This window comes from Caloenas nicobarica, chromosome 14 (genome assembly GCF_036013445.1).
Source record: "Caloenas nicobarica isolate bCalNic1 chromosome 14, bCalNic1.hap1, whole genome shotgun sequence".
NCBI classification, from domain to species: domain Eukaryota; kingdom Metazoa; phylum Chordata; class Aves; order Columbiformes; family Columbidae; genus Caloenas; species Caloenas nicobarica.
Window position 1 is genome coordinate 1,314,196 of NC_088258.1, and position 13,423 is coordinate 1,327,618.

The 13,423-nt window shown below is 54.0% G+C and overlaps 1 protein-coding gene across 3 annotated transcripts in view; it reads left to right on the forward strand.

The window, feature by feature from the left end:
* The window catches only part of PKD1 (polycystin 1, transient receptor potential channel interacting), a 90,608-nt gene that overhangs the window by 58,466 nt on the left and 18,719 nt on the right, over positions 1-13,423 (forward strand). For all 3 annotated transcript variants that reach the window (XM_065645258.1, XM_065645260.1, XM_065645259.1), the window contains exons 17-26: positions 196-339; positions 1,228-1,507; positions 2,850-3,066; positions 4,631-4,781; positions 5,710-5,862; positions 8,131-8,275; positions 9,106-9,708; positions 10,204-10,360; positions 12,041-12,293; positions 12,956-13,151. In XM_065645258.1, coding sequence (XP_065501330.1) covers positions 196-339; positions 1,228-1,507; positions 2,850-3,066; positions 4,631-4,781; positions 5,710-5,862; positions 8,131-8,275; positions 9,106-9,708; positions 10,204-10,360; positions 12,041-12,293; positions 12,956-13,151 — 2,299 coding nt within the window. The remainder of the gene's footprint in view (positions 1-195; positions 340-1,227; positions 1,508-2,849; positions 3,067-4,630; positions 4,782-5,709; positions 5,863-8,130; positions 8,276-9,105; positions 9,709-10,203; positions 10,361-12,040; positions 12,294-12,955; positions 13,152-13,423) is intronic.

The following is a 13,423-nucleotide window of genomic DNA, read 5'->3' on the forward strand; positions in this document are numbered from 1 at the left end:
CTGGTGTAAGAAAGTGATGTAGCTTAAGTCTGACCTGAAATCCTTTGGAAATCCCTTTCTGCTGTTCCCTTGGCACAGACTGGGCTGGTGCAGAGCGATTCCTCCTTGCAGAACCAGCTGCTGGGATGTCTGCCTCCCTGTAAGATGTCTGTATTTTAGTCTCGGATCTCCTGATGGAGCTTCTTGCTTTCCCAGGTATTCATCAAGATGGGGGGAGTCCCCATCGTGTCCCTGGAGTGTGTTTCCTGCAAGGCTCAGTCTGTGTACGAAGTCAGCAAGAGCTCCTACGTCTACCTGGAGGGGACCTGCCAGAACTGTCACAACAACTCCAAGCTTGGGGTAAAGTCATCAGCAATGCTGGTCTTTGATGGACTTAAGAGAAAAGGGGAGAGTCAGAGAGAACAGAGGGGAAAGAGCTGCGTCAGAAATAAAATCGTGGACCTGATGTCCCGAGCTTTTCCTTGCCCTGGGTTGTGCCTGCAGGACACGTGGCCTGTCCGTCCTACCAAAGGACAAGTCCTTGCTGGGTCATTTTGAAGCCAAGCCCATGACTGACCAGCTCTTTTCACACAGAAAGTGAAGTGTTTTCTTCTCGCTGCTGACTGGCATTTTGCCCATTATTCTGGTGGCTCAAGCCAAGGTTGTTCTGTCTCTTCTGATCCCCCAAGCCCCTTGTGCCCTCCTGTAATTACAGATTCCAGTACACAGCAACCTGTGGACGAGGCAGGGCTCAGGAGTGGAAGTCCTGTTGCAAGAGCCAGTCTGTATTGCGCCCAGCATGTCCTCGCATGGCATTTTCTGGCTGGCTACCTCACTGTTCCTCTTGTTATCGCAATTGTACGTTTGTGCTATTAACAGTAACCATCCAGGACACGTTCAACTTGAAGCATATAAAACATGGTATCCCATGGAGACTCCATCAGTACTTAATTTATTTCCTGTGTTTTGTATTCCGTATTATGAAATATTCTGTCGGAGGGTGATGTAATCCCAGAGACTAAAGTAGATCTCACAGTGGAAATATTCCCACCAGACATTTTGGAGAGGTTCCAGTTCTTGTTGCTGTAGCACACAAGACTAAAGCTGAATTATCAACTGCAAATTTGGCAGGCGCTCCCACTAGAAATCTGTTACTTTTTATAAAAGACTCAATCCGAAAACATTTTAAGGACATAACTTCAGGTTTAAACAAAACCTCTCCTGTCTTTCCCCTCTTCATCTCTATAGAGATGGGCAGCGCACAGCTTTAAAAACAAGTCTCTCATCCTGGACAAGAAAACGACGTCCACTGGTGACACGGGAATGAACCTGGTCCTGAGGCAAGGGGCACTGAAGGACGGCGAGGGCTACACGTTTACCCTGCACATCACGGACCTCACGACGGGGGAGGAAGGCTTCGCCTCCATCGACCTGCTCCCCAACCAGCCGCCCGTGGGAGGCTCCTGCCGCCTGTCCCCCAAGGGTCCCCTCCGGGCGCTGATGGCCAAGGTGCACTTCGAGTGCGCAGGTGAGACGTGCGGACAGAGGAGCCGGGCGCCCGCCGGCCCTGGCTGCTCCCCACGGGCAGAGGTTTCCGTCACTGCAGTGTTCCCAGCTGCCCCCCTCCCTGCAGAGGGTTTCTGTCCCCCCAGCTCCTGCCCCAGGATGCTGTTGGCCACGGGCTGAGGTCAGACGTGGATCTTTCCATTTCTGATCCCCAAAGCTTGGACCACGAGCAGCTTTGTGCACTCAAATTATGGAGCTCTGAAACACATGGCAGCAGGCAGGCACTTTTAAAAATCCTAATCCATGTAGTTAAATGGTGAGATCCTGGCTAGGACAGTACTTGCAGAATAAAATAGTATTTCAGTGCGGGAAAAAGAAGATAGGTGCCCAAAACTGGGTCACATATGTGGGAAGAGTCAAAAGACAAAGTGCTGGGGCCGCCTCTGCCATGTGGGCTGGATGTTCCCATCAGCAGTTACCTTCTCGACCAGCTGCAGAGACAGCAACAGCCAGTCTAACTTGGGAAAAGTGGCCTGGCTGACGTCCTGTAGCCTTGGGCCAAGGAATAAGTGCCTCTGAAAACCAGATTTCCCCAAATGATTAGTGCTAGAGATTAATGCTGTCTGTGCCCAAATGCTGGGAAGCCACGCTGCAGAGGAGATGATGAATTCTGCTGGTTCTGGGCGGGCTGGTCACCAAAACCCAGCTTAAGCTGGAGGAGAAGCAGAAGTGGTGAGAATTTTAGCTCTTAGTGATTGTTTTGAAGCTGAAGCGAGACACGCAGGATGCAGAGCCACTGCTCCATGTCCAGTGCAGAGCCAGCGCCTTTGCTGGTGCTCACTGGGAAACGCGCAGTGAATTTCCCAACCGCTCGGCTCCCACAGGACCCCCCATTCCTGGGAGCTCCAAGGAAACCGTAGTGTAGGTTTTATCCTAGACTGAGTCATTCCTGACATGCAGAACTGCCCGAGGGCTGTGCTAAGCCTGTGTCTAATGTCAGGCTTTGCAGGGCTTGTACAAAAGCTGTGGCCTTGGGTCAGGGCTGTTCCCAGCCCCAGAAGTTATTCCCATTTTTATTTTGCTTGTAAACTCTTCACAAATCCCTTTAAACGTTACAGGACCCAAACACCTGGGCAGAAACCCCGAAACATCTGAAAAATTCAAAGAGGGCCAGAGCTTTACACTGCAGACATCCCTCCAGCCCGGTGGAGTCCTCAAGCTGTCCACCAGCAGTGGGGACACCCTGTCCCTCTGTCTGAGCGGGTGGGACACACCAGGGGACAGGCTGGGCTTCGGGATGGTGGCCGCAGCCCCCCCCAGCCCCTTTGTCCCTCTCAGACCCCCCGTTTGGGTTTGTTTTGCAGGCTGGCGAGACACGGAGGACGCGGAGGGGCCGCTGGTTTACATCCTGCTGGCATCGCGCCACAGGGCCGGGCACTTCCACGAGTTCTGCGTGTACAAGGGCAGCCGGGCCGAGCATGGAGCCTTCCTGCCCCCGGGCTTCCATGAGAGCGGCTTCGTGGTGTCCGTGTCTGTCCTCGTGCAGGACCAGCTGGGAGCCACTGTGGTGGCCATTAACCGGTAAGACCCACCGCTCGCAGGCTGGGCTTACACAACAGCACCAGTGTCCAGCCTAAGCTCCTGAATCGCGGTCTTAGGGCTTGAGCACACGTTCCCTGTCCTGAAGGGCTGGGCAGGTCCTGAGTGAAGTGTTTGCCTCCTGGAAGAGGCTGTTGGCAGGAAGGTGAGGGGAGGCTCAGCAAAATGTGAAGCGAGAAAGCCCTTGAGGTGCTGGAGCGAGTTGAGAGAAGGGAACGGAGCTGGTGAGGGGCTGGAGCACAAGGGTGATGGGAGCGGCTGAGGGAGCTGGGGGTTCAGCTGGAGAACAGGAGCTGAGGGGAGACCTTCTGATCTCTGACCTGCCTGAAAGGGGCTTGGAGCCAGGGGGGGTCGGGCTCTGCTCCCCAGGAACAAGCGCCAGGACCAGAGGAAACGGCCTCAAGTTGCACCAGGGGAGGCTGAGGTTGGATCTGGGGAACCATTTCTTCCCCAAAGGGCTGTGGGGCATTGGAACAGGCTGCCCAGGGCAGTGCTGGAGTCACCATCCCTGGGGGGGTTGGACAGACACAGAGATGAGGTTCTCAGGGACATGGGGTAGTGGTGGACTTGGCAGTGTTGGGTTAAAGGTCGGACTCGGTGATCTTAAAGGTCTTTTCTCACCAGTATGATTCTAAGATAATACAGAGAATTCCAGTCTTTATGGATCATCACTCAAAGGGGACACTTTCCCATAAATTCCTGCTTTCCTGACCACCTCCTTAGTGCCCTGGTGACAGCTTGCTTTGAAGGCACAATGTTACACAGAAGAGCTCTGTGCTCTATGCTCCGTCACCTTCTCTGCATCAGGAGCCCTCCAAGGGGAGCTGGCAGCAGCAAGCTCTGGTGTGGTGTCCCGCTGCTGAGGGCCAGGGAGGTCTCATACAGCCCAAGTGAAGAGCACAGACAGGGTGCAAGGGATTGCAGCTGCAGTCTCAGCAGGGCCAGCACCGGGAAAGCCCCATTATCCCTTCTGCAAATGCCCCTTGGTCTCCGGTGTGCTCCATGCAGGTGACAAGTGCCCCTGGGTCATTGTGCAGGACCCTGAGCTGCTCTCAGCTGCCTGCCCGAGCTCTCAGGCTGCTGCCTCTCCAGGCTGATCTGCAACTCCCCGCACTGTCCATGTGGTCCCAGCCTCCCGGGCTGGAGCGCAGGGTCCTGCAGTGCTGCGGAGGAGGATCTGCGTCCCAGCTGCTCCTCAGGCCCTGGGGACCGATGCCAAAAGCAGTGCAGCTCCTCCCAGCCCTGGTTTTAAGTGCTCTTTCTGTCAAACTAAACCCGAATTTTCTGTGGGCTCAGTGCACCCGTGTGCATCCTCCATCTGCAGCTTCACAGAGCTGGAGCGGTGAGGAACCAGGTTTCAGGTCCATGATCCTACCTACAGCTTGTGCAAACTGGGCACCAGGGCAAGCGTCGGCAGCGCTGTCTTTGTCATTTAACCACCTGCCTCCCCTTTCGTCTTCCTTCCCAGCCAAAGGGCAGATTCTGCCCCCTTCCCCCAGCCCCGTTTCATCCTCTGCACTTAACCCAAACATCTTTCCCTTGGCAGCTCCATGGAAATCGGCTTACCCGAGGGTTTCCCCAGCCTCTCCCACTGGCTCTACAATCAAACTGACACCGTGCTCCAGGGCTTAGTGAAACAAGGGGACCCTCAGCAGGTCATTGAGTACTCTCTGGCCCTCATCACCATCTTAAATGAGGTAAAGCAGCACTCTCTGCCTGAGAGGGGCCTCCAGAAGACCTTGCAATTGTGTTCTTTGGCCAGGTTTTGTACAGCAATGTAGGGAAATGACTAATGCTATGGTTTTTCGTGTAAATCAGTGTACGTGCATGCTGGGAGCTGGGCTGGAGCTATTTTCATACATCAAAATAAGTAACAAGCTCCAGCCACACAAAGACCAGGGAAAGCAGAGGAGCTGCAGAATAAAACGGGTCTAGAGAAGGCAGTGGCCTGGGTGTCTCCCCTGCAGCTGCTTTTTTGCCCTCATATTCAGATAGTTTTTCCTCCTTACTGCCAACCTTAAGTCTAAATGCTGAATTTAGAAACAGAAATCTTAGCCCAAATTCCCCACTTCCTTCAGGCCCACTTCCACCGGAGCTGGAAAGTCCCTGCAGCTGCTCGGGGGATGCTCTGGGTGCTCAGAAGACCTCCCAGCTCTGACTGTGGAGCGAGTGCAGCTTGAAAGATCCTCTGCCTGCAGAAAAGGCTCCTAATCCACAGTGCAGGAGCATCGTCCTCCTGGCAGTATTCACTTCTACACCTACCTGAAGCAGGGGCCGGTGCTTTCACGTGCATCTCTATAGGCAGGGCAGGAATTTCGGTCTATACTCCTGCTTCCCTGCCCGATAAGAGTGTCCCGGGGCTGGGGCGATGCCCCTGAGCACAGGCGCCGTGCTGAGCTGGATGAGGCTGCACACTGCTGTGCTACTGAGCTTTCAAGTGCAAGGCTGTTCAGATAATCGCTTGGGGAGTACAAGTGAAATCGAGGAAGTTCTACTGAAAAACCAGCTCATTAGGTCACCCTCTGGGGAGATACAGAGCGCAGGGGAGAGGTGACTTCAGCACAGCTCATCATCCTCTGAAGCCACCGATACATTTCCTCACTCTACCTGATTTTATCCCCCCAGTACGAGCGGTCCATGCTTCTGGAACCCGAGTCTGGGAACGAGTTTGAACTCCGGACCTGGACTCGAAACAATATCACAGAAACCCTGAACTCCCTGAACGTGAACACAGTTGACGACATCCAGCAGATCTCGGCGGCCTTGGCGCAGTGCACGGTACTTTCCCTGTTGCTCTTCCAGCTCCTCAGTTCTCGTTCTGCCTCCCTGTCTGTCTCCCCCACACACGTACCACACGGAGGGGACAGGTATCACTTGTTGACATCATTCAGGCTGGACATGAGGAAGAAATTGTTGGCCCTGAGGGTGGTGAGAGCCTGGCCCAGGTTCCCAGAGAGGTGGTGGATGAACCATCCCTGGAGACATCCCAGGCCAGGCTGGACGGGGCTCTGAGCACCCTGAGCTGGTGCAGATGTCCCTGCTCATGGCAGGGGGGGCACTGGGGGAGCTGGGGAGGGCCCTCCAACCCAAACCGTTCTGTGATTCAGTGATTCTATGATCATTAGGGTTTCTGGAGTGATGTCCCAAGTGGTATCAGCTCTGCCTCTCACTCTGCCACCCATCTAGCAGGTGTGGAGAAGATGATAAGATGGATAAGATGGGCTGGAAGACAGCACCCAAGGACTCTGTCCTGCTTCTCTGGCGGCAGCCCTGCTGTGGCAGCTTGCTGGCAAGGAGGTTCCTCCACTTGCAGATGGAGACTGTAGGAGAGGCCTTGACAGACTGGAGAAGCACTGGAATAAGTTGCTGGGGGACTCACAGAATCTCTGCTGCTGACTGGAAGCGCTTTTTCCCCAGCCAGCTCCCAGTCTCAGCTCCCCAGCGCTGGGGCTGCTGCCTGGTGGATTTAGGAGTGGCTTTGTGTGTTTTGTCAGATGGGCAAAGGGAAGAGAGCCCAGTTATATAATGTGCTGGGGGTTTGGTGCTCAGCCAGGCAGCTCTGGCACGCTCTTCCTCCCAAATCTTTGCTTTCGGGACTGGAGTCCGGTACCCCAGCCTTGGCATCGCCTTTCTAGCCAGGTCCGCAGCCCCGCTTGGTGGGAAGGGGACAGACTTACTGCATCCCACCCACAGAGTCCCTGCTCTGCACCTTCCTCTGCTTCAGAGTCTGTAAACCTCCAAAATTGCTTCTTTCCATTCATCTTTGTTCAGGGGTTTGGGGTTCGGCACATCCCATGCTGGTGCTGGGTTGGGTTGTTTCTGTCTCTCCCATGTGCTCGTGCCTTGTGACTCGATCTCACTGTGGAAGCTCAGGTCTAGGAATAGAATTTTTGTTTCACGGGAAAAGCTGACGTTCCAGGATTAGTTTGTGCTCTGGATTGGAATGGAAAGCTTAGAAAAACAGTAATCTAGAATTTCCCCTGTGGTTGAGACTAGTGCGGAGTTCACACATTTCCTTTCCTGTAGAAGTGTCAATCAGTGCTGATGCTTTTTTGATTTAACCTACAGGAGAGAGGAAAAATTAGAATAAATTTCTCCTGGAAGGGAAAAAAAGAACCTCAGTCTTCTGAGTAGATTCTCCTTCCTAAGCAGTGGCTCCTTGGGTGGTTTCTCCCAGTAACCCTTTTTCTTCTCCACCTCCTTGGTACCTGACTGTGCCTCCTGGACTCCGATGTGCACAGTCTGTCCTCGCTTCTCCTCGCTTACCAAGAAAAGCAGAAAAGAGGGAACTCTAGACCTGCAGATGCTATTTTGATTCTTCACCAGAACGTATGGTGAATCACATCTGAATCCTATGATGATTAAAAGAGAAAAAGAGATGAATAAGAGCTAGGAGCGGGGTTGTGGTAACAGCTTCCATGTGTTTCCTCGGTCCCTCCCATCCAACTCTGGAGAGCGTGGGGAGCTCCAGGCCATGGCTGGAACATTCTGTTTCTTGGCCACATGTGGGAGCAGAGGGAGGGACATCCATCACGCCTGAGTGGCAGGATCCCTCCCACAGCTCTCAGGAGTCTTTGGACACCAAAATGGATTCAGTTAGGGATAAACCTTCCATTGAAGGTAGTGGAGTGGATGAAGGAATCCTATCCCGCTCCTTCTGGTAGAGTTCTGTGGGAATAGCGTGGTGGGTGCTTGTGAGGGCCAACAGCAGGAGACATGCTTGGTCCTTACAAGTGAACTCCAGGGAACCTGAATTTGCTGCTCTTTATTGCTCTTTCCAACCCTAATGCATCCCCCCGGCACGTCTGCCTGTACACTGGCAGGTTGAAACGTGAGGGGAGCTGAATGTCCTGGAGACACCACCAGCGTCTTGGCATTTCTTGGCATCTTCCGGGGCTGGGAAGAGCAGGGGTGACTTTCAGAATGAAAACGGTGTTTGAGCGAATGTGCTCAGGTCTCTGCAGGGCTGAGCCAGCAGAACTTCCCACAGCTGCCCTCGTCTTTCTGGAGTATTCCTGCTGCATCAGCCCGTGTTTCCCTTGGCAGGTGGTGAGCAAGGAACTGGTGTGCAAGTCTTGCCTGACGAGGACCTTGAACAAGCTGGAGACCATGATGACCATTCTGCAAGGGGAGATGACCCAGGGCACGGTGACACCAACTGGCATCGCCGACAACATCCTCAACATCACAGGTCAGCTTTGTCCCTGCAGGGACGGGTGACAGGTGACCAGGCGGAGGGCACAGGTCCCCTGTGCAGGGCGCTAGGCTGAGGGAACCTTTGCAGGGTTTCTGCTGAGCCATTCGAGGTTTGGCTCACGCTTCCTCAAGCTGTTAGGGAAATCGTATCTAACATTTGGAGCGTGGCACCCCAGTACTTTCTTCTCCCTGCGCTTTTCCCAGGGTTGTCCTGGCTTTGGCAGCTGTCTCTGCAGACACTTCAGTGTGACAGTTGTTAGTGAACTCACTAATACTCTGGGGAATTGTCTCTGTAGTAAACAATGAGTAACAGCTACGGCTTCCAGATGCTTGCCTTCCCGATTGCAAGCTGAGGAGGTTTCCAAACTTTGCTGGGGCACCTGTAAACACTGAGTGGAAATTCCCACCTGGTTACCCTGGGAGGATGCAGAGGCACCTTCTTTGCACTCCTCGTTAAGTGTTTCTGAGTGTTCTCCACTTTATAATGCAAAAACTTAGTAATATATATTTGCTTTATCCGTTCCTTCCCTGGTTCCCAGTCAGCTCTTCTAGTCACTTCACAGGAGGAAAATAAAGCCTGTTGTGATCAAGTATTTACCACCAAATCTCATAGATGAGCTGAGAAACTGCAGGAATTGCTGGCAGTTCTATGTTTAGCTATGGGCTACTGAAAACTTCCAGTGTGTAGAGTTACAGTGAGAAGACGACAGTAAGGAAAGACTTGTCTGGTTGTTTTGGGAGGGTGTCAGATGTTATCTAGACTGTACCAGTTATCTCGGCTGTTTACCACTTCCTCAGTTTGCACTTTTATTTCTCCCCTGGCAGGTGACCTAATTCACCTGGTCAATACGGTTTCACAAGAATCCAAGCCCCAGGAGCTGCTTGCTGATTCCAACAACTTGCTGCTGGCTCCCAAAGCCTACAACCTGTCTTCCAGCCTGATGCGCATCCTCATGAAGTCTAGAGTGCTGAACGAAGAGCCCCTCGAGCTGGTGGGAGGAGAAATTAAGGCCACGGGCAAGCGATCTGACCCCTTTAACTTGCTTTGCTATGAAAACACACCAAACTGCCAGTTCTCCATTCCCCAGGCGTTCAATACCACCCTCTCCAACCTGACGGATGTCATTCAGGTCATGTTCCAAGTGGATTCCAACCCTTTCCCTTTTGGCTACATCAGCAACTACACCGTGTCCACCAAGGTGGCCTCCATGGAGTTCCAGACCCACAACGGGGTGCAGATCCCCATCGGGAGCCTGGACTCGGAGAAAGCCATCACTGTGATGGTGTCAAACAACACAGATACTGACAATCTCTCTGCTGGCACTGAAATCATCGAGGCGAGAGCATCTGTGAACCTGATTGTGACAATGGAGAGCAACAACAGGGAGGCAGGACTGCACTTCCAACTCACCTACAGAGTCCTGAACGGTAGCGCGGACACATCCAACTCTTAATGCTCTTTCCAATTTCTTCTCATGGCAGAGGAGGGCTAGGTGCTGCAGCAAAGGAGAGCGGTGTCCAGAGAGAGCTGGTGTGGGAGGGGGTAGCAGGTGCAGCCAGCAGGTTCCACACCACGTGGGTGAGGTTCCGGCTGCCACCGGCATTATCCAGTCCCCAGTGTAATCCTTGCTCGCAGATTCTGGCACTGAGAAGCCTTTTGCTCTTTCCAGCCCTTCTGTTGAGCCACGTTGGCACTGGAGGGAATTTGTTCTGTCTCTTGGTCAGGTATAACAGCATCCAGAGCCTTTAGCTCAGGGATTCTCTGAACTGCAGACTGAGATGGCAACTGGAAAAGCTTCTCTCTCGACTTTCTTTGTTCCCACCACTCCTCTCTGAACATCCACTGCTGGCAGCAGGCTTGTGGTCGAGCTCTCCGTGGTGTTTATGAAGCACCTTCTGTTTTTTCTCCCCCTCCCCACGCAGATCACTACCTTGCAAGCGAGCCCGAGCCCTTCATCATGGCTTATCTCCATCACGAGCCAGAGCCCAACGAGCACAACTGCAGCGCCTCGAAGAAAATCGGCCTGGATGCCCTGGCTGGAAGTGACCACAAGCTCTACACCTTCTTCACCTCCCCCCGGTAAGAGAAGCCTCCCTCGCAATCCCTGTCACCCACAGGCTGTCCCGTGGGGGTACGTGAGGGATGCTCAGGGCCTTGCTGTGGCTTTTGCCAGGCTCTTTGTGGGGCTGGTGCTGTTCTGGCCATGCACAGCGCTCCTCTGCTCCTGTACCCCAGCACTGCTGCCTCTTCTACCTGGCACTCCCTCCTGCTCAGACATCTGCTGGTGCAAAAGCAGCTCAGTGCGCTGGGATTTGTCTTTCTGATTCGGGTGAGGGAGGGCTCTGCTTCTTAGAGCTGGAAATCCCGTTCCCTGGGAGTCTTCTGACCCTCACCCAGGGTCTCTCCTGCTGATGAGTCTCCCCCCGCCGCCCTTTCTCTGTTCCCTTGCCTGGTACCTGCTGAAATCTGTTTGTTATGTGTCCAGACTTGCATCCTCGGAGCATCCAGGTCCCAGAGCTGCCCGTGTTTACCAGGACTCCTTCCCCAGGGGATTCCCCCTGCCCTTTGCAGATTCAGGGGTTGCTTCATGCAGCTCATGAAACCGTTTCATGCAGCAAAGCACCACTGGTGTTAGCCTAGTTCCTGAACACAGTGCACCCTTCACAAAAGCACCGTTATCCTCAGAGCTCACCTTCCCAGCGTGTGACGGGAGGGGAGCACAAGTTCCCTTGGGAGCCCTGTCCTGCTGGCCTGCTGCTGGAGCGTGCTGGCGCTCAATAACGTTGGGGTTTGCAGCAAAACTCACTTGTTTTTATCAGAGCAGTCGTTCTTGTAACTTCAGCTGCTGCTGCCTTGCCCAGGAGTGTGTGTGTTCGTGCCTCGTGTTATTTCTGAGCCATTATTGGCATTATCTGAGAAGAAAAGATAGGCACCTTGGGAATAGGTGGGGCGAGAGTGGAGCCACTGGTTGTGTAAGTTGACACAGCTTCCATGGCTGTTGGTAACAGGATTCTCAAAGAGGGATTAATTGTCCTCAAGAGCAAATCTGCCTCCAGCCAAGAATCACAGAGTTGCCAGGGAAGTGTCCTGGGGGTCGGTGGGACACGGGGAGGGCGTGCGAGCTGTGCAAGGATGTGCAGTGCAGTGCTCCAGGTGCTGAAACCCTACAAAGATAAACTGTAAGATAAAAGAGAATTGTAAGTAAAGTGGTCTGTAGAACCCCGGAATTTCTGCACAGCCAAAGGGCGGTGTAAGCTACCCCACATTCACTGGGCTTTTCCTCCTCATCTGGGGAGACCTTATTGTGGCCTTTCAGTGCTTAAAAGTGGCCTGTAGGAAAGATGGGGACAGACATGTTAGCAGGGCCTGTTGTGATAGGACAAGGGGTGATGATTTTAAACTAAAGGAGGGAGATTCAGACCAGACATGAGGAAGAAATTTTTTATGCTGAGGGGTGGTGAGAGCCTGGCCCAGGTTGGCCAGAGAGGTGGTGGCTGAACCATCCCTGGAGACATCCCAGGCCAGGCTGGACGGGGCTCTGAGCAACCTGAGCTGGTGCAGATGTCCCTGCTCATGGCAGGGGGGGCACTGGGGGAGCTGGGGAGGGCCCTGCCGACCCAAACTGTTCTGTGATTCATCATGTCCTCACTTGTCCCTGGGGCAAGGTGCTTTCCCTGGGCGCACATCTGTCAGAACAGGGTTTGTGTCCCTTCAGCAAGCGGGTTACGAATGCCCCCTTGCTGTCTTTCCCTTTTCCAGAACCGATGACACCATCCAGAAGTATTACTTCAACATCACCAACCATTTCAGCTGGTCCCCGGTGGAGGTGACGCTGGGGCTCTACACCTCCCTGTGCCAGTACTTCAGCGAGCAGGAGAAACGCTGGAAGACAGAAGGGATCATCCCGCTGGAGGAGACCAGGCCAGACCAGGCTGTGTGCTTAACCCAGCACCTCACCGCCTTTGGGGCCAGTCTGTTCGTTCCCCCAAACTCTGTCCAGTTCATCTTCCCTGTGAGTAACACAAAGCAGAAGCTGTGCAGCGTTGCCACACTCCAAGCAGATTGTTGTCACCTGGATGAAAGCCTTGGGCTCCCCTTGGCTTCACATTCAAGCTGGGCCACGGCTGAGATGCGCCCAGCTGAGGCGTGCCTAGCTGAGCCGTGCCTAGCTGAGCTGTGCCTAACTGCCAGACCAGCACAAGTACCTGAGAGCCTTGGGGAGCTGCAGATGGGCACAGCGTGCAGAGGGGCTGTATCCTGCTGTGAATCCTGCTGCTAAAAACAGCCCTTTGCAGATGGCTTTATCCTCTATTCCAGACACCTGGCAGTGTGTTCGCCCCTTAGGGAGATGCCGAGTGCTCCTCCCAGCTGTCACCCAGCACTGTTTTATCCCAGGAGCTCTCATCTGCCAGCTGCTCCCCGTCTCCCAGGGGTGTCTGGGCTCTTCCCGACCGCAGCTGTGATGTGTGGGGCGCAGAGAGCTCTCGGCAGCTGCTGCAGCAGCTTCAGCCGCTGCTGTGCTACGTTGCTCATGTTCTGGGCAGGGACGGCTCTATTTGCACGTGGTATCACATCTGTGGTGATGATGGCAGCCGGGAAGGAGGCAGCACAGCTCCTGTGGAATGGGGGTTCCTCCTGGGGAAGGAAAGTGCCTTTCAACTTCTTTTCTTTTAGGCTCCAGGCCCAGGTCTCAACTACATCGTTCTGCTGACGTGTGCCGTCTGCTTTGTGACATACTCGGTGGCTGCACTGATCGTGCACAAGCTGGACATGATCGACATTAACCGCGTGGGGGTGGTTCCCTTCTGCGGGAAGAACGGGCTGTACAAATACGAGATCCTGGTGAAAACTGGCTGGGGCAGAGGATCAGGTGAGTCCACAGACTGCTCCTGTGCTTGGTTCCTAGGGTGACATGTGTGCAGTTCCCCTGAGATCTCAGCTCAGCGCATCACGCACCACATGTTCCAGAGCTGAGCTGGTGTTTGGGGCAGCGCTGAGCCAGTTCAGGGCTTCCCACAGCATCCACGGGGGGGTATTTTTGCAGTGATGAGGCAGGCCAAGAACTGTGGAGAAGAGCATGCTGCCCTGTCACTTGCTTTTGAGGTGGGACAGGCAGCTGCTGCTGGAAGGAACCACCCAGTA